The sequence below is a fragment of the Sciurus carolinensis genome, chromosome 7, assembly GCF_902686445.1.
Source record: "Sciurus carolinensis chromosome 7, mSciCar1.2, whole genome shotgun sequence".
Classification (NCBI taxonomy): domain Eukaryota; kingdom Metazoa; phylum Chordata; class Mammalia; order Rodentia; family Sciuridae; genus Sciurus; species Sciurus carolinensis.
Genome location: NC_062219.1, coordinates 19,373,145 through 19,391,931, shown reverse-complemented (window position 1 = coordinate 19,391,931; position 18,787 = coordinate 19,373,145). Strand labels below are relative to the sequence as shown.

The 18,787-nt window shown below is 36.1% G+C and overlaps 1 protein-coding gene across 4 annotated transcripts in view; it reads left to right on the top strand.

Annotated features, from left to right (window-relative positions):
• Positions 1-18,787, top strand: part of Adgb (androglobin) — a 171,154-nt gene that overhangs the window by 5,186 nt on the left and 147,181 nt on the right. For all 4 annotated transcript variants that reach the window (XM_047558383.1, XM_047558381.1, XM_047558380.1 and 1 more), the window contains exons 2-5: positions 10,784-10,946; positions 14,258-14,350; positions 17,278-17,349; positions 17,975-18,184. In XM_047558383.1, coding sequence (XP_047414339.1) covers positions 10,784-10,946; positions 14,258-14,350; positions 17,278-17,349; positions 17,975-18,184 — 538 coding nt within the window. The remainder of the gene's footprint in view (positions 1-10,783; positions 10,947-14,257; positions 14,351-17,277; positions 17,350-17,974; positions 18,185-18,787) is intronic.

Sequence of the window (18,787 nt, the reverse complement as noted above, 5' to 3'; positions counted from 1 at the left end):
AACTGACCCAGGTGCTGGCACATCAAGGATCTAAAGCGAGGGTACAGTAGAAGGAGTGGGACAGGTGGAAAAACTCGAACTCTACGTAGCGGAGAAGCAAATGACTTTAAATAACCAAACAATGATTTGTGAGGTATAATGCCATAATTACATGGAACTGGTGCTGGATTAATAATCAAGGTAGCAAGGAAAGGCAATGGTCTGAGAGAGTGGGGCATGCCCCATTCTGGGCACTCCTGAGACTGAGAAACACAGTAAAAGAGGGTTGGGTTTGCAGGACTGGGAGCTGATTGTGGTTGAAGACTGCAGAGGCCAAGGTTCCAGTCTGCAGTGGCAGTGTAACGTGGTGGTGATGTCATCTTGTCCAAAAAGAAAAGGAAAAAAAAAATGTGTGTCAATGAGATTCAAGGACAGATTTCTGAACGCCTCACCTAACTCATTTGTGTTCTCCTGGGGTGCTGGCACAGTGTGTATTTAACAAATGCAACTGCGAGTCGAACTGGAACCCTGGCCTGGCAGCCAGGGCATAAATCCCCCTGAGCTGGAGGGTGAGACCCTGAGAAGCAGAGGGAAGAGGTCTGGTCACAGACATCCCAGCCACTTGGTGCATTATGGTTTTAGATACATGTCACTAGCAAATTTTCATAAAACACTCAGCCCAAAAGCCCTAATCTTAACAGTGTCTACCTTTAGTTCTCCCAGTGAAATAATCTTCATCTGAGACTTGATAGAGTAATTCATTCAAAATCGACATTATCTGTGAATCATCTCTGGCAATAAAACTTTAAAAATTTTTTTTAATTGCCCAGATTTTAGTTTGCTTAGTTTTGAGACAGAAGCAGATTTAAGTTTGCTCTGTGGCATTATTGGAGGTGTAGAAGAAATTAGATTGAAAAGATTTACATTTACAAACTGGTGGAATTAGTTCCTCACTGTTAACTAAAAACAATAAAATTTATGCTTTGACACTCAGAGCATCATTGCTAATGCTTCCAGATGAGCAGGCCCATAGTGGCTCCATGCAAAGGGAATGTTTAAAAACAAGTAATTGATTTTCATGTTACTTTGGCATTTCTAGGCCATGGATTATTTAAATCAAGGAATTAATTTAAATAATCTGTAATAAACTTATTCTGCCACTAAATGTGAGATAAAATGACTAAACACTGTATCAAGGGAAGATTAAAAATATATGTTTGACAAATTTGTATAACATGAAGGATTGGAGGAAATATTACCAATCTTTCTCATGTTCACCTTGACAAAGAAGGCATACATGTGTTATCATGACATCCCAAAGAAGTACCCAAATAGGTGCTTTGAAATTTTATTGTGAACCTTCCTTCCCAAGGTAGGTCCAAGCTAATGAATTTCATTTTTCGTGGCTGTAGCCACTTTAATTTATATGAGTGAATGAACTAAATTAACACATGGTATATTTTTAAAGTAAATAAACACTTAGAATTTGTTTTATTTTGTTTATTGGTGTCAAAACAAATGTCATACTTCAAATATTCTATTTTTCTTCCATTCTTCTGATTAATATCAGAATTTTATATGTTACTTCAGTTAAATTCTCAAAAGATCACCAGTGTGCCCTTTCTGCCACCAAATCCTCCACCCCAAGTCTCCAGTCCAGGGTCCTCTTTTCCATCCACAGCTTCTCTGGAGAGGCTTCAGGGGCCAGTTCAACCTAAAGCTGCCTCTGGGCTCTTCTGTCATTCTGCAGCATTTGTGTTTGAGTGACACAACTCCAGGAGGACCACTTTTTTGAGTTGAGGGGTGGGTATTCAGGGGCACTGTCTATTGACTCCAAGGCAAGAGCATTGTCAGGTTAGTCATTAACGAAAAATGCTACATGTCATCAAACCCTTGTGGATGTACAAGCAAAGGGAAAGAAAGAAGGGAGGACTGTGACTGTTTTGTCTGATTTTGTTCCAGAAATGCAGTGAGAGTTTAACCAGGTAAGGTTAAGGTCAAGGGTAAGTCTGTGTACTGTACAAACTGTCAGCAGGACACTTCCGCATTTGATTGTAATGAAAAAGGCAGAGAATAAATTAGACACTTAAGACAAAGTTTGCTCTACCTTGGGCTAAGGTCTAGGAAGAATTTAAGACTAATTGGCACCACAAAGAATTAAGTTATGAGGAAAACAGTTGGGTTTGTGTAAAAACAGGTTGGTTTGGGCCTGTTCATGCAGGTGTCTGTGGGTCCTACAGACCTGTTCCCTTCCTGGATTCTGACTGAGTCTTTAGGAATGCTGTCTTGTGGATTTGCACACCATGCATAGTGTTTGCTCTTCATAAATCTCAGCTTTGCTGCTGAAGGTGTCATACCTGCAAAATGGCAGAAACTGAAAATCCTAGTGACCTGTGTACTTGACTTGGGACCAGAGCAGCATAGCAGCCTGTGGGCTGCTCTCCTGGTTCTGCCATCTCTAAGAGGGCTCAGACAACCCCAGGGAAACACACAGAACTGCAATTCAGTCTCCCCTTTCTTGCTCTTCTCTGGAGTACTCTAGTCTCTCCCATCAGCCCCATCTTGGTTTCTTCCTCCACACCCCAAAGTAAGTCATTCTCCAATGGCCTGACTTAGAATCTCTCTTTACTTCCTTTTGATCATCTGAAACAACGATTTCTGATTTAATACAACTGAATTAAATCAGGATCTGTGATCCTTGTCACAAAACGAAGCTCCTGTGTAAGTAGAAAAGTCCACTGGGGTGTGTCCTCCTACTCCAAATCAAACCTGACAAGTGGAGGCCATCTCTCCTCTCTCAGAAGTGCACACACCAGTGAATGTTATCACCAACTTCCAGTCACCTTAACTCAGAGATCAGTCCCAGGGAAACACCCTCCCTCTCCTTTACTCTTCACATCCAGCTGTTTTCCTTGTGCTAATTCTTCTTGGCTCCCATTCATTTTCTTCCCTGACCTCCTCTAGCTGAGGCCCTTATTATCGCCAGGTAGAACCATAGAGAAAACATTCAAATCCCCTTGCCTTTTGTCAAGTTTGTTCTAATCCGATTTACTTTCTGTGCAATACTATTAGTAACCTTCTCTCTCTACCAAAAGGCTGGTAGGATGGTCTTGCTTAAACAAAACAAAACAAAACAAAACAAAACAAAAGTAGAGTGAAGGAAGGAAGGAAAAGAGAAGTAGAGGCACAGGGAGGCCGATGTGGGGTGGGGGAAGAGAGTAAGAGTGCCTGGGTTTCAGCTCCCTTCTCCCCCTGCATCGGCCCAACACTAATGTGCTACCATTCTGCCACCTGTCCTCTTCTGCACCTCTTCCCATCCCCTCCTCTGTGTTTATAGTGGCTTTCACACCACCCCAATCTTTCCCTGTTGATGGCACTATCTCCCCTTCTCTGTGCTGATAAAGCGCTTTGTTTTTAACTTTGTTAAAACACTCTTAACTTTTGCCCTTGCATTTTGGCTATTGCCTGTATTTATTCTCACGAAATTTTAATTGTTTGAGAATTGAAACTGAAATCTGTTAAATCTCTGCATTCAATGTATGGGGAAAAAATGGATAAATGTTGAATTTTCAAACTGAATGTCTAGTTAAATAATTTTGGCAAAAATGAAGGGAAAGAAGGTTTTAAATATTTTTGATTAAAAAAAAAAGACTTTCCATTTGTGGTTTGTTTCCATAAGTATTTGATTTTCTGAAGCATATAGCTAAGAATGCCCTTAGCCCAAATAAGTCAATTGTGTAATTCTGTTCATATTCAGATTCCTTCAGGGTATTTTGACACAACTTCCTTAGGGAAGTACATTGATTGCACGTTGCCTGAGTCTACTGCCTCCCACTAAAATCATGTCCTTGCACTGAACAGCTTGCTCTAAGAAAACAATGGCAACATTCCAGATCTTTGTTTTATTGGAATTTTAATATCTTTACAGTGAGCGGCTTCCATAAAATAATCTAATTAAAGCAGATATATGAATGTATCTGTGTCCCTGTAAACCAGATTCAGTTGGGTTCTTCTTACTATTATTAATGCTTAAAAGTCTCCAATGGCTGTATACATTGGAATAGCCAAAGTTTTCCTTGAAGAAATTTTTTCAAGGAATTTTTATTGTGTTATATAATCTTGTTAATTGACTAATGAATTTTTTAAGAATATCATTTTGTTGCTTTTGCAAAGTATGTGGTGAGTATTTTTAAGTTTCAAAAAGTTATTTTTTAGGATTTTATTAATAATAGGATTATATACATTATACATATATAATATATATACATATGTATGTATTTTTATTGTTTTGGTACTGGGGATTGAACTCAGGGGTGCTCCACCACTGAGCCACATCCCCAACCCTATTTTGTATTTAATTTAGAGACAGGGTCTCATTGAGTTGTTTAGCACTCTACTTTTGCTAAGGCTGGTTTTGAATTTACCATCCTCCTACTTCAGCCTCTTGAGTCACTGGAATTACAGCTGTGTGCCACCGAGCCCAGGGCCTATTTTAATAAACTTAATTATTACACATAAAGACAACTTTGACTTTCTTCCAATTCCAAACTATGCACTATTTTTGAAAATAGTGCATATGAAGGAGAGAAGATATAGACAAAATATATCCTATGGAGTATGACTTGGAAATCAAGTATATAATACTGTATAGATTTAAATTTAATCATGTATTATGAATCCATATTGAGATAATATTGCTGTCACAAGGTTATGTTTGGAATTTCCTTAATGCATCTTTTAAAATTCCAGGTTCCTCTCCTTTCCTTCTTTTCCCTCCCCTCCCTTACACACCCCCTACCACGTACACACCAAGGTTGTGAGTGGGTTAAAAATCAGCTGTCCCTGTGTGCCTGTGAGCCTAGTTTTCAACTCTCTTTTCTGTTCCTTTGATATGTTTGTCTTAATGCCACCATCTTACCGTCTCAATTAATGCCATTAATGTTGCTTTACTAATGAGCGTCCAACACAGATATTGTTTAGTCTTTCAATATGTGTCCTTTTATTCAAAGTTGTTTTGCTTATTCAGGATTATTTGTTCAGGAAAGTGGCACCTTGCCTGTTATACCATAATCTACAGAGGCAGCTGTGCCTGTCTTGGTTCAAATCTAGGAGTATATGAACCTCTCTAGCGACCTGCTCCTTCATAAAGTCTATTTAATCTCCCAACATTTGGAGGGTAACTATAGCTTCTTTTCCAGGACATATCTGTAGACTATCAAGTTTGGCCTACACTGTTCAAATCCATTTCCTAGTATATACCTGTGGACTACGCTGTTTTAGACCCCAACTCAACAAGTTCTTTCTGGACCATTCCCCCATGTTTTCCAGTGATTCTCAGTCATGATCATTTGCTTCCTTTGTGCTCAGTCTCTTTCTCCAGAAGCACAACCATCACACTTAAAGTTTATCCTCTGGGAACCCGCCTTTTACCTAGCTATACAAATTTTGTTCCTCCCTTCAAGCATTGGTTTATTGTGGAACATCCCATATGGGCCATTTGTAATATATAGATTTTATATTATAAACATTTCTTGCTGCTTTTAATAAAGTGTTTTTTAAAATAATATTTCCACCATATTATTATATTTATCTTTGAAATCTTTTATCCAACTTGTAAGTTTAATGAATTGAATCATTCACTAATTGAGTATATTGCTAGATGAATAAAGTAGCTTTGGATAACCAATTTTCAGTGCTGCACATTTAGATTTTCTAAAGCTTGGCAATATTTATTTCCCAAGATTCTGAGTTCCTAAATATTCTTTGATTGCTTTGTGATTAAAAATTATCTTATTCATCAATTATCAAAATTGATGAGACCAGGAATAATGTACTCTGAATACTTAGAGGCTTCCAAGTATGCCAGGGCACTTGGGACATTCTGCCAGCAGACTTCAAAGGCATACCTACTGTGCCTGTCCTACGTTTCAAAAGCAACATTGTGCATGGTCATTTGCAGCGCATAATTCATTTGACATTGGGCTGTATTCACACATCATTTGTGTTGTGTGCATAACACTGCAGGTGATCTATTGGACTGATTTGACACCTCTAATCAGATTCTTTTAAGTATTATTCTGTGGAAACACCTTTGATGTGTTCCCAGGAAAGCAGTCCAGTTAGTGATAAGGGGAACAGCTCTGGAGAGGGAGCCAGAACATTTACTTAAACTTAACAGAATGAAAGGGGAAGCAAAACATAATTTTAGTGGAGTCGTTACTTCTTAAAAAATTAGATGATCCTTTAAAAAAAAATAGGTTTTAAGATTTTGAGTTTCCTGAATGAGGTAATTTTACCATGGTTTTTTAGGGATACAAAATCACCAATTTCTTTTTATCTGTAGGTATATCCTAGTCCTCAATAAAATGAAGATTTTATAATGTCTTGAGTTTTCTGTTAACAATATGAAGAAGTTAAATTCTTCGTTTTCAGTTATTCTATTCATCTTTGCCTCATATATTCTTATAGGTGACTTAGGAATTCTCCTCAACAATGTCTATGTTCTCACACTTTCTTTTCCAGCAAGATATTAGATTGAGATTTAAAAAAAAAAAAAAAAAACCATGATACCTCTAAGTGCCTTTATAAAGAGTAAGACTCTTCAGGATCCAGAAATGAGGAGGGAGTTGAAGATCAGAGTGTCTTTTGAGCAAAGACCCCTTGGCCTTAAGGAACTGGAATACTTTATTTTTACATGTCAGACACAGTCCTGAGCCCGGATGAGGAAAGGGAGTGGTCGAACCGCAGAGGAAGGCATGGCTTTCGGAGAGTTTAAATTCCTGTAGGGAACAGGAAACTCCAAAGAAAGAGAAAGTCATCTTTTCTCTGCCTGAGATCAGGCTGAAACAACAACGACAAAGTCATGCTTGAGAAATGAAGACTCTTCCACTGGGACTTGTAGGATGAAATCTGCTTTTCTAGTGTTTCTGTAGTCCTGGTTGCCTTATTCATTGGAATTGCCAAAGGAAGAAAACTCAATACTATATTGAAAGAACATACTCTCAGCACAGGATGACCTCAGTGGAAGGAGCCAGGAGGAGAAGAAAATCCCAAGAAAGACAAACATATAACAAACACACAAAAGAGAGGCTGAAGGCACAAGAAACAAGAAAACCAAGTGTTAGAAATTTAAGATGATAGAAAAATAATCTGTAATATAACAAGTATGTATATATATGATTTATGAGGACATTCAAATCCCAGGATCTACACTCTGTATTAGTCAGTTGATGCTAGCTAGCTACAATATCGAACACCTGCCAAACCTCAGTAATTTAATGCAACAAGGATATTTGTCAGTCATTGCAGAGTCTGAAGGATGTACAGTGGTGACTTTGCATTTCCTGAATGAGGTTCCTGGCTCTTCCCATCTGTGGTGTAACCATCTTTTAAGGTGTCCTCGTACCATCGGGCAGGGAGAGAGCGACAGAATGTCTGAGAAGCCTGAAGGAGGAATGCAGCGCATGTACCCACATCCTATTTGCCAACACACCATTGCACATTATCAGCCCAACTGTAAAAGAAACAGAAACAGGATTAGTGAGCATCTGGTCAGTCTCTACCTGCATACCAAAATTTAAAGCAATTCTATTTAGGAAAGGTACAAGTAAGGAAATAAAAGACATTCCTTTTATTTCACATGTAAAGCAGACTGATTTCTTGGTTTGTTCAGGCACTGTTCTAACTTGCTAAAGATAAAGGATATTGACAAAAACTCCCAAGTTCCTACCACCGTGGAATGCATAAATCCTGCCCCAGGAGATACACAATAAGCTCATGAATAAAGGATTCAGGAGAGAGTTGTCAGGTGCCATAAAAATGAAGCAATAGGAAAGGACAGGGGAGGAGAGCATTACTGTAACATCAGGGAAGTCCTTCTCCCAGCCCCCACCTCTGGGAGAGATAATTCAAGTATCTTGTTGCTAAATTCAACATTTGTTATCTCACATTTCTTGATTAATTAGTAGTATTTGATTCTGTTGCATATTCCCTCATTAAAAAAAAAAAATTGCTGCTTCACTTGATTTCCAAGGCATTACCTTTTGCTATGCTTTACCATATTAGTTTCCTGTTGCTGCTGTAATAAAATACAACAAGCTTAGTGGCTTAAAATCACACATATTTATTGTCTACGAACTTTGAAGGTTAGAAATCCAAAGTGAGTCTTGCTGAGCTAGCCACAAGTTTTCAGAAGTGCTGTGTTCTTTCCTGGAGGCTCAAGAAGAATTCCTTTCTTATCTTCTCCAGCATCTAGAACTTGCCTGCTTGCCCTGACCGGTGGGGAACTTTTTTCACCTCCACAACCAGCAATTTTGATTCAGACCATTCTTCAGGATTCACTTCCCCCCAGACCTCTTCTGTCTCCCTATTCCACATTTTTAACCTTTGGTATGACATTGGACCCATCCAGATACTCCAGAATAACCTCCTCATCTCAAGATACTTAATCTCACTGCAAACTCCATTTCACCACGGAAAATCATGTAGCTTTGGGGTCCAGGGAAGAGGATATGGGGGAGGAATCATTACTCACTAACTGCTTTTTTCCTTAGTTTTCTTAGTTGTTTCCTCCTTATATTTTCTGACAGAGTACCAAGGCAGACACACAGCTGTGCAAATTGCTGAACTATTGAAATATTTTTATGTGAATTGATAAGTAGCTTTAACATTAACCTTTCTAAAACTCTAAGCCCCAGACGTTTCTGCTTCTTGTTCTGGGTCCTTGACCATCCCAAGGTCTTTACATCCCTGTCTCTGTACACCTTAAAGAAAGAAGTCTGGCATAGTTGAAGGCTTTGAAGACCAGCATGGTGGTCAGGGTCCATTTAGATCAGTCAATGCTTAATCCAGTAGTTGGGTGTTGGGAACAGCATCCCTGGAAATGCCTCTTAATTTAGAAGTCATTTCAGTGATATCATTCAAGACTTTAAATTCCATCTAAATGCTGCTGATTCACTCTTAGTCCAGTTTCTTTTTCTTCCAATCTTCAGAATCTGAAATCTAACTACCTATGCCGTACATGCATGTATGTTTTAAGCTGCTTTATCCCCCAGATTGATTTGGTCCCTCCCATAGTCTCCTACCTTCTTGCTCTACCATAAGAATATACTATTTCCTTGCCTTCTCTGCAGTCACCAATCTGGTCTAGACCACCATTAGCTCTTCTTGTTTCAAAACCTTCTGAGCAGTCTCCCTTGTCTCAGGAATAATTCCCAAAATTTAGTCATACCATGTTGTCCCCTTACTCAGTCCCACTTTGACCACCTGTCTTGCTCTTCCCAGTTTCAGATGACATTTAACATCTTCACATTTCCTGTTGGCGCTCTGAAGTCACAACCTTTCCCTTCCCCTTTTGATCACCTTTCAGCCCTGCTGATCTCCAACTTATTCTTACAATAAGCTAGCATGCTCTTTGCTTCTGGAAGACTCTTCTGTGATGTTTCTACTTGCTGTTTCCTACATCTGAAACATTCTTCCTATAAATAGCCACATAACTTGATCCATCGCTTCTTTTAATCATTTACTTAAATCTTACCTTGTTATAAATCCTTTCCTTTACTGTTTCAAAAAGCACATTCCATAGTTCTTAAGTTTCTCTCTCCTGTTTTATATTTGCCTGAGCATTTTTCACCTTTAAAATAATGTGAAGTATCTTATTCTGTGCTACTTATTTTTCTGTCTAGAACTCACAAGAATGTGAACATTATGAGAGTAATGTCTTTATTTTTTTTTCAACTGCTTATCCTAGGATCTGAAGCAGCATTCTAGACTCATGAATAGTTTAAAACCTTCAGAAATTAATTAAGATTCCTATTTTTGATTTAAAATGAACAATAATGAACAAAAATAATACTCAAGGTTTGGAGAAATGAAAACTATAAGATACTAATGTTGACTACAGAAAACAGGTCCAATTTTTCTATAGAATATTGGCCAAAATATATCATAAAATTTGAATTTGCATGTACTTTGGAATAGTAAAATACCTCAGTAAAGTTCATCCTAAGGAAATCATTGAGACTATATGCAAAGATTTAACAAGGATGATCACCTTTTTAAATAACCTTGTTTGTAAAAATGAGTATTTTTTAAAATCAAAGCCCCCAAATTTCCAAATATGGAAGCTCAGTTAAACAAAATATGGTATATTATGCACTATATAATAGAATATGCAGTCATTAAATTACTACTTTGATAAGCATTTATGGACATGGGGAAAATATAATAATATACTGATAAGTAGAATAGTCTATAAAAATAAAATGCAGAATGATTTTAATTTGGAATAAAAATGTGTATCCTATATACTGGTCTGATAGGATAGATAGCAGCTATTAACAACAGTGTCTAGGGTAGGGTGGCTATGTTTTTACTTGCCTGATTTGTATTTTGTAGTTTTCTTTTAAAATAATGATCACATAGTACTTTTACAATGGGAGAAATCAAAATTATGTTTGAACTGATACTTCCAAAGTTGTTACTATTATGAGTAAAGTATTTTTTGAAGTGTGAATTATATTTAAATATCCTTATGTGTTTAGGATAATATACAAGGTTCTATTCATATCTGGTTTTGAGTGTCTTACATTAACCAGCAGGGACTCATGCTAAAAATTTGCTTCTAGAATAATCTCTTTGGGGTCACTTCAGTTATAGAATTCTAACATATAGAAGCTGTCTGATTGACAAAGGTATTTAACATAGTGTGCTGACAGGATAATTAAATGCATGTCATGCAATTAGTTCAATATTTTTATCTTGGAGATTTTAATTAAAACTAATCACCTCCCACCCTTCTCTTTAGGCTGTACACTTTTGGCAGCAATGTACTATCTAGTTCTAGTGAACAAAAGAAGGGGAAATTCCCGATCTGGCCAGAATGGAGTGAAATTGATGTCAATGCAGAAAAGTGGGATGCAGGCAAAGGTGGAAAGGAAAAAGATAAGACAGGCAAAAGCCCTGTACTGGTAAGTAGGCTTAACAGTGACTAGACCCCCTTTTGGTTTTTAATTTTATAATGGAATAAGTTTTGTTAATAGGAAAGTGTGTTCATTCTTCTTCTCCACAGTCTCCCTTCCAAAGGGAAATGTAGTCTTTATTTACCTGACCTCCCCTATCACCTTATCTTTCCAAACCTTAGTCTTGAGCTTAGGTGAATCACATTTGGATAAATGAGAAGAATGAGATATATCAGAGTCCTAATGAAATAATACAGGGAAATTAAGAGAGAGAGAGAGAGAGAGCACAATCTAGGCAATAGAACCAGAAACCAGGCATCTAGAGAGAGTGGTTTCAAATAATGAGAATTTGCAGCACAGCAGATTTTAGGAAAGAGGGTTTTAAAGAGATGTTATGGGGAGATAAGAACTGGAGAAGAACACAATCCCTTCCTGATACCTGGATCTGAGCTGTTCTTTGTTTATTTTAGTTTTATAAGCATTATATGTTCCTGAGTTTGGAACTTTGTGGAGTTTCTCCATTTTCCAACTATATAAATTTAGATTCTTTTGTCTATTTAAAAATTTATATTCAATTACTAAAGACTTCTATAGATCTGGGTTGCATCTAAACTATGACTTGGTTATTTGGTGAGGCAATTCATTAAAAAATATCTGTAGAACACAATAAAAATTTTAAAACAAACAAAATTGCCAAAATGGCTAGACTGAACTATCATATCTTTATTTGCATAGATAATTCTAAAGCGGTCAATATTAGCATTTAAATTTTATTCACGAAAGGTAGAATCACAAAGTGCATGATTCATATGAGTGATTATTTTTTCCACAAAGGATATTTGTTAAAAATATATAATTACTGACTGCACCTGCAGAACAATTTCCAAATTAGCAACTTGTGTGGGAATAGTCTTTGTACCATACCTAAAGTCACTGTGGAACATTGAGAAGAACAGGGTCTTTGAACCTCTCAATTTAAATGTAAACTGTTCTGTGTATTTTTAGCAACAATTCACAACTTATGGGGATGGTGTGTGTCTGTGTGTCAGTGCTGACTTGTGCACAGGTAGCTTCCAGAATTTACATCATAGAGACTAGATTATGAAAATCCTCAGTTGAGCAATTGAGCTGTAGAAAAGACCTAACGTCAGTTGTTCCAAAATACAGAGAAACAACATGAAGACACGAGTAAGCAGTATTTGAAAACTTCAACATTGGATATAAAAATAACTTGTCTCCCTCAGATGGCTTGTAGATCTCTGGAAGTTTGGGTATCAACTTCCAGGGTTTAATAGTGTTATTAAAGCAAGGACAAGTCTTTTAGAACACTCTGTGGGGGTGGGGAAGAGCATTAAGAATGGAGCAGTAGAAGAGTGCTGGAAACTTGATGTCTGTTTCATTTGGGGACAGCGTATGTGAATGAGGGGACTGAACATCAGACCCCACAGCAGGTACTATGTGGCCAATAGTACCAATCCCCAGACCAGGTGTTTGGTAACTAGGTCAAATTCATCTTGTACTCCACCTGCCAAAAGGAAAGAAAAATCCTCCTCTCTGGAAGAAAGTATCATTACCTAGAGCCTATATTTAGATTTATATCCAGTATATATCATTTAATCAAAAATTACCAGGCATGAAGAGAAAAAAAAAAGGATGTAGCTGAAAAACAACAGGAAAAATCAGATAATAGAAACTGATCCACAGGTGGCTTTGATTGCCAGAGAGAGTGTTTTAAAATAACTAAATTAATTAATAAAGGAAGCAAATCATAAGTAAGGGAAACCCAGGAGTCTGCAGCTGCTCTGGGAAACCTCAGTCAGTTTTCCTAAGACTCTTTCTTTGGGCATTTTTGGCCAGATGTTGACGTGCCATGGTTTTCCTTCAAATTTTTCCAGAGTCTTGAAGGTGGCAATAAACCACATGTTCCAGGTAAACATATGTACTTATATTGTCTGATGACGAGTCAACACCTTCAAATATAATCCATTTCTTAGGTCACACCAGTCTTACGGTAAAAATATGATTACTAAGAAAATCACAAAGCAGTTCATTTGTTCCTATCCTAATTAGGTGAAATATAGTTGCCCTTTCTTCCATGCTGATATTCCTCAAGTGTTTTGCTCTTAATTCTAGCACGTTTCATGTTGTTTTTTTTAAGGATTTATTTTCCCCAGTACCTTCTGAGCTCTAAGAACTTTTACATAGTAGCTACCTGAAGTATTTCTTACCTACTGGACTGCTAGGATTTGAGAATTGACATATGAATATCATTCTTTTCCAGAAATAAGGATTCAAATAGTTAATGAATTAATTGCTTTATTAGACACAGAAATTTAAGTTCACAAAAATCTGTAATCTGCACATGAATGTTTATAGAGACTTTATTTGTAGTAGTCAATAAACAACCTAGATGACCTTTATGTGGTAAACAAACAAATATCTATGCTGTGACATATTAATCAGCAACAAAGAAGAATAAACTATTAATGCATGCAACAGATTGTTCTGATCAATCTGTAGGTAATCGTGATGAGAGGGGGAACAAGCCACTCCAAGAGACTTCATGCTCTATGATTCTATCTATATAACAATGGGAAAAAAATGCTTTCCAGTCATTAAGGATGAAGCACAAGGTGTGAAGTGGGAAGCTAGGTGTAGCTATAAAAGGCATAGTAAGGATCCTTGTGGTCATGAACCTCTACTAGGACTTGACTGTGTCAAGGTCAATATCCTGGTTTTGATACTATACGATATAATTTTGCAGGATGTTACTTTTGGAGAAATTGGATGAAAAGGGTTCAGGAACTCTTTGTATTATTGCATACAACTGCACTCTGTATAAGTCATTATTTCAAAGGAGCAAGGTTAATTATAATAATTAATAATCAAAAGTCAAGTCAAAGGTTCAAGTTTCATATAATCCTATTTATGTTTCCAGGAGCTGACAATTAAGGAAACATTTTTGGTCTTTCTCAAGTAAAATTAAATTGTTTTCAGTGGAAAGTTTAGCTATACCTGACTCATTCAAAATAATTTTCCCACCATATCTAATTTATATTCCAAAGCAGTTTGTGCTTGTTTGAGCTACTTCCTCTACAAGCAACCTGCTACTTAGTGATCAAGCTTCTGTTAATGATATACAGAATTATGAAATCCTCCAAATACTCCAGGAACTAGCTCTGAGAACAAACACACAAATTTTGTTATATATCCTTAATTATTGATCAGATCTATGTACTTATTTGTTTTTAATAAGATTGAGTTGTTTTTATATTAATAAACCCACATGGAAGAAAAGTTTAATTTATATTTTTATATAGCATTTTTTTGAAGACCCTGAAGGAAAGATTGAATTACCACCATCATTGAAAATTTATTCTTGGAAACGTCCACAAGATTTTATAGTGAGTCGGGTAAGAAATATTTTTACTCTTAAATGAAATACTTATTAACTACAGGAATACAATATCCAAGTAATAAAAATTTGCTTTTTAAAAACAACTTAGAGGAATTTTTCCTGTGGCATAGAGTAAGAAAAAATAATTGGGGGATTTAAATTAGAAATCAACGTTTATCAGTGTAGTTTAATGTTTTTGTACTAATTTCTAAGAAATTACTTGAGAGACAGGAGTTTTCTACTTCTATCCAAGGTGACAACTGATTGCTTAAATGTTATGCGAAGTTATTTCTTAATTTCTGATGCACAGATTTTCTTCTTTCTGTTGCTTAGCACAAACTCACATGGCATGGAGGTCTGCTTTCTCTAGTGTTAATTAGCATTAATTTTCCAGTCCAAGAGGCTTGCATTTGAATTCCTCTATTTCAGGGATTCTGGAAGCACTTTCCAAAGGTCGCTTCATTTCTGGACTTAGCCACTTGAATCATAGTGATTGGGACATCATCTGAGAAACCTTCATTTTAAGTAGCACTTAGATACTTTAAAATTTAGACACACTACCCTAACCTCTTAATAGCTTATGTTAGTTTGAGTGTAACATTTTGTTTCCAGGGTTTTAATTATCACTAATGCCTTCTTTCCTTGTTGAATTTGGTATTATTTTCATTTAATGCATAGAAAGTCAGTAGGTAAATTATCCAGTCCTAACCAAATGGTTGTAATGGAACTGACTCTTCTGTACATTTTCAGAATCTATTGAATCTCTCTCTCTGCAGAAAGCAATTTTATTCCTAAAAGTACTAGCTTTCATCAGCACTGATACCAATTCAATAGCATTTATCCACCATACTAGCTGACGTAACTGGAAACACCCTAATTAAAAAAGACATTAAAACAAGAAGAAAGGGCACATCCCAGTCCATCAAAATGTGCTTAATGCCTTGTAAGACATTTTAAATAAAACAAGTCAAATATACACAGGCATGCTTTTATGTCCATTTTAACATTAGATAACACTAATAGGAAGAATATAAATTTTTTGATGTCAATATAATATAGTTGATAGTGATATGCTATTAATAGTCTGCTAATAATAGTATACTAATAATAATATTCATAAGTATATAGTATATTATATAATAATGTTATTATATGTTCATGGCTTACTTTTCATGCAAATAAAAGATGAATTTCGGGAGGTGAGGATCTTATGAATTTGAATAAGTAGAAAAGTTTTATGAAATATCCCTTTCTTTTTTTAGTATACCTTAGTTCTGAGAGATACACTGGTAATTGAAAAAGTCCCCCCCTTGTGCATGGCACTTCCATCACTTTATCACAATGCTGCTATCCTCTCTGTGCCTCTCTTCGAGACTCCCTCTGCACAGACTCCTCTTGATCCATCATGCTGGAATGTGGACCAGATCAGCCAGAACTGAAAGTCTGGCTAAGTAGGAAAGTTTTAGAATAGGGGCTTTCAAGCTTCATTATCTTTATCAACAGTGATAACTACCTTTTACCTTTTATATTGACACTCATTAAATGTATGTATGTATGTAAAGTTGACAAAACATTTCACAAAGCAATAATGATCTTCTTATATAAGGATACTCTATTTTATCTTCTCTCCTTCTGCAATCCTGTTTCCCTAAGCTGATTTCATGAATCACTAAATAATTGCAAACCACATTTAAGGAAATGCAGAACATACCACAGAACTCTCTAAGGAAAAGACGAAATCAAAGGAAGGATTTAAGTCAGAGAGAAGTTATGTTTTTAAGATCTTTAAATCCTGGCTTTAAGGTAACAGGGTTGACAAGGGTCATTCCAACCAAAAGAATTAATTAGTAAGCTGTGATCACAGAGTGACTGATCAGATTCACTTAGTTTTTAGCACTAGAAGTTAGTGACCCAGACTCTTGAGCACTGATCATGTTGAGCACTGAGAGATGTCCTGAGGGTTTCTCTTGCCCCAATACAGGTAGAGGGAATAGGGTTGCTGGAATACCACGGGAGACACTTTTGAATTAATATTTCTTATCTTTTGTGAAGTCAGTGCCCACTTTTAGTCTGTTGACAGGTCACTGTTATGTCTAATGTTTCAAAATTTAAGTATCTAGTATCTGTAATCACTTTTACTGCACATTGGTACTTGCTGGATATTTTAGAAACATTCCAGCATAGTGAGTCAAGCCACAATAAACTATGTTTATGGTTTATGATTAGAAGAATTAATCCAGGTCTTCAAAATAGCTTTAGGTAATTTTTTCCAACACACAAAAAATATTTAATTGACTTTTTAAGATGCTAGGTGTACAGGTGATTGAGGATAAAATATTACATTACCTTCCATAAAAATCTGATTCTGTAATCAAAATCATTTGCATGTTAATTTGTCATGTTAAATATATAAGCCTTAAAGTGAATTATAATTCATTTAAATGTTATAAGTAACATTTCCCTATTTTATTGTTTTGTTAGTTACCCCAATTAAATAGTGACCATCAAATTTATTTTAAAATGTGATAGAATTTAAAGTTGGACAAGATTTTAAAAAACTGTCACAGCTAATATTTTTCAACCAAAATGAAGATATTTTTCCAGCTACCAGATGTTAACTAAGCTTCAGGTTTAACTTGACTGGTTAATTTAAATTTCAAAGCACTTTTTAAACTCTCTCTCTGTGTATGCAACTCGGTTTATCTGCATATATAATATATTATAATATTATACTTGTATATTGAAATACTTTATCCATATTACATTGAATTAATGTCACCTACAGCTCTGAGGATTATTGTAGGGGGAAAAGTGCTTATTTGTGTTTTTTCTCATTTCTTTGAGAGAAATGAAATTAGTTGTGGCCTATTTCATTAGGTTGTATTTTCTTTGTGTGTGTGTTTTTTAATGGAGTAATACCTATGCATGTATTTTTTATTTCAGGCTCCAGTAGTTGTGAAAAATGAAATCACATTTGACTTGTTTTCAGCAAATGAGCATTTGCTCTGCAGTGAGGTATGTAGGAGCGCTCTGACTGAAGTCCTGATAAAGACCTTCCAGAAAGCAGATTCCAGTTTTCCCTTCCCCACCTTTCAGTTTTGCAGTAACTCAGAATTGGGTTTTTTTTTTAAACTTTTTTTGAAATATATTTCAAAGTATACTTAGCTGTAGCTAACAATTCAAAATCATGTGTCTTCATGGCATAAAATTTGATGAATTGATGTACGTATACAATGTAGAATATCTATCACCAAGAAAATTAATATATCCATCATCCTGCATATTATTGTGTGTGTGTGTTGAGAACAAGTAAAATCTACTATCTTATCTCACTTATTTGTAAAAACCATTAGTGCTCTCAGATGAATTCAATCTCTCACTTTCACACATACACACAAGCTGAATGAACGTCAATGTCAAATGGAGGTCTGTTTTATTAGATATTAGTTCATATTGTGACTGCATTTCCTGAAGACAAAAGCAAGACCTATGATTTTATTTGGTGGGTGAAAAATAAAAATGTGGAATGAATTTTAATATCATTGATTGAAGTTTTTTTTTTTTTTTACTGTATTTCCCTCTACATTACATAACCTACCATCGAAAAATACCAAATAACATGAATGTTGTTTGTTTCTAGCTGATGAGGTGGATTATCAGTGAAATCTATGCAGTGTGGAAGATATTCAATGGAGGGCTTTTGAGCAATTATTTTAAAGGAACTCCAGGAGAACCTCCTCTTCTCCTATGGAAACCCTGGGAACACATATACTCCCTATGCAAGGCTGTGAAGGGTCATATGCCTTTGTTCAATAGCTATGGAAAGTATGTTGTGAGACTATACTGGATGGTAAGTTCAAGTTAATATGCAATAAAATTCATGACTCTTTCATGTTAAAATATATTTTTTAAGCCAGAACATAAGGCTGTGAAAAAAAATATTTAGACCACTCTGGAAATCTCAGTCTGATCCAATCATTTAGCCCATCTCATTAGGTCTATCTTAGCTCTATAGGGCTAGGATTGCAGCAGTCAGAGTAAATCCAGTGTCTTCCTCTGGTCCCTCACCGGACTCACCCAATGAGTCTCCCCTTCCCTGTTGTTTAACCTCTTGATGTTTTCCTACCTTCTTACCTGTTTCTTCCTGGAGATGGGTTTTCCTTGCCTGTCTTGTTACAGAATTTCTCCTTCCCCTTTCCTGTGTTCTCCTGAAGTGTTTGCCTTTATGTCTCCATTGGGGTAAAGCAACCTTTCAGGACCTCTCTTCATGACATTCAAAATTCTGATTTCACACCAGAATGTTATTTTTCCATAAAAGTATTCCATTATTTCCAATTGGATTGTAAGCAAATCACAAGAAGTTCTTTGACATCAGCCAGATAAAAACTGTATTGAGCAGCAATAAGAACAGGGTCAGAAAAGAAAGATCAGTTTTCTCTCTTCTTTCACTGGC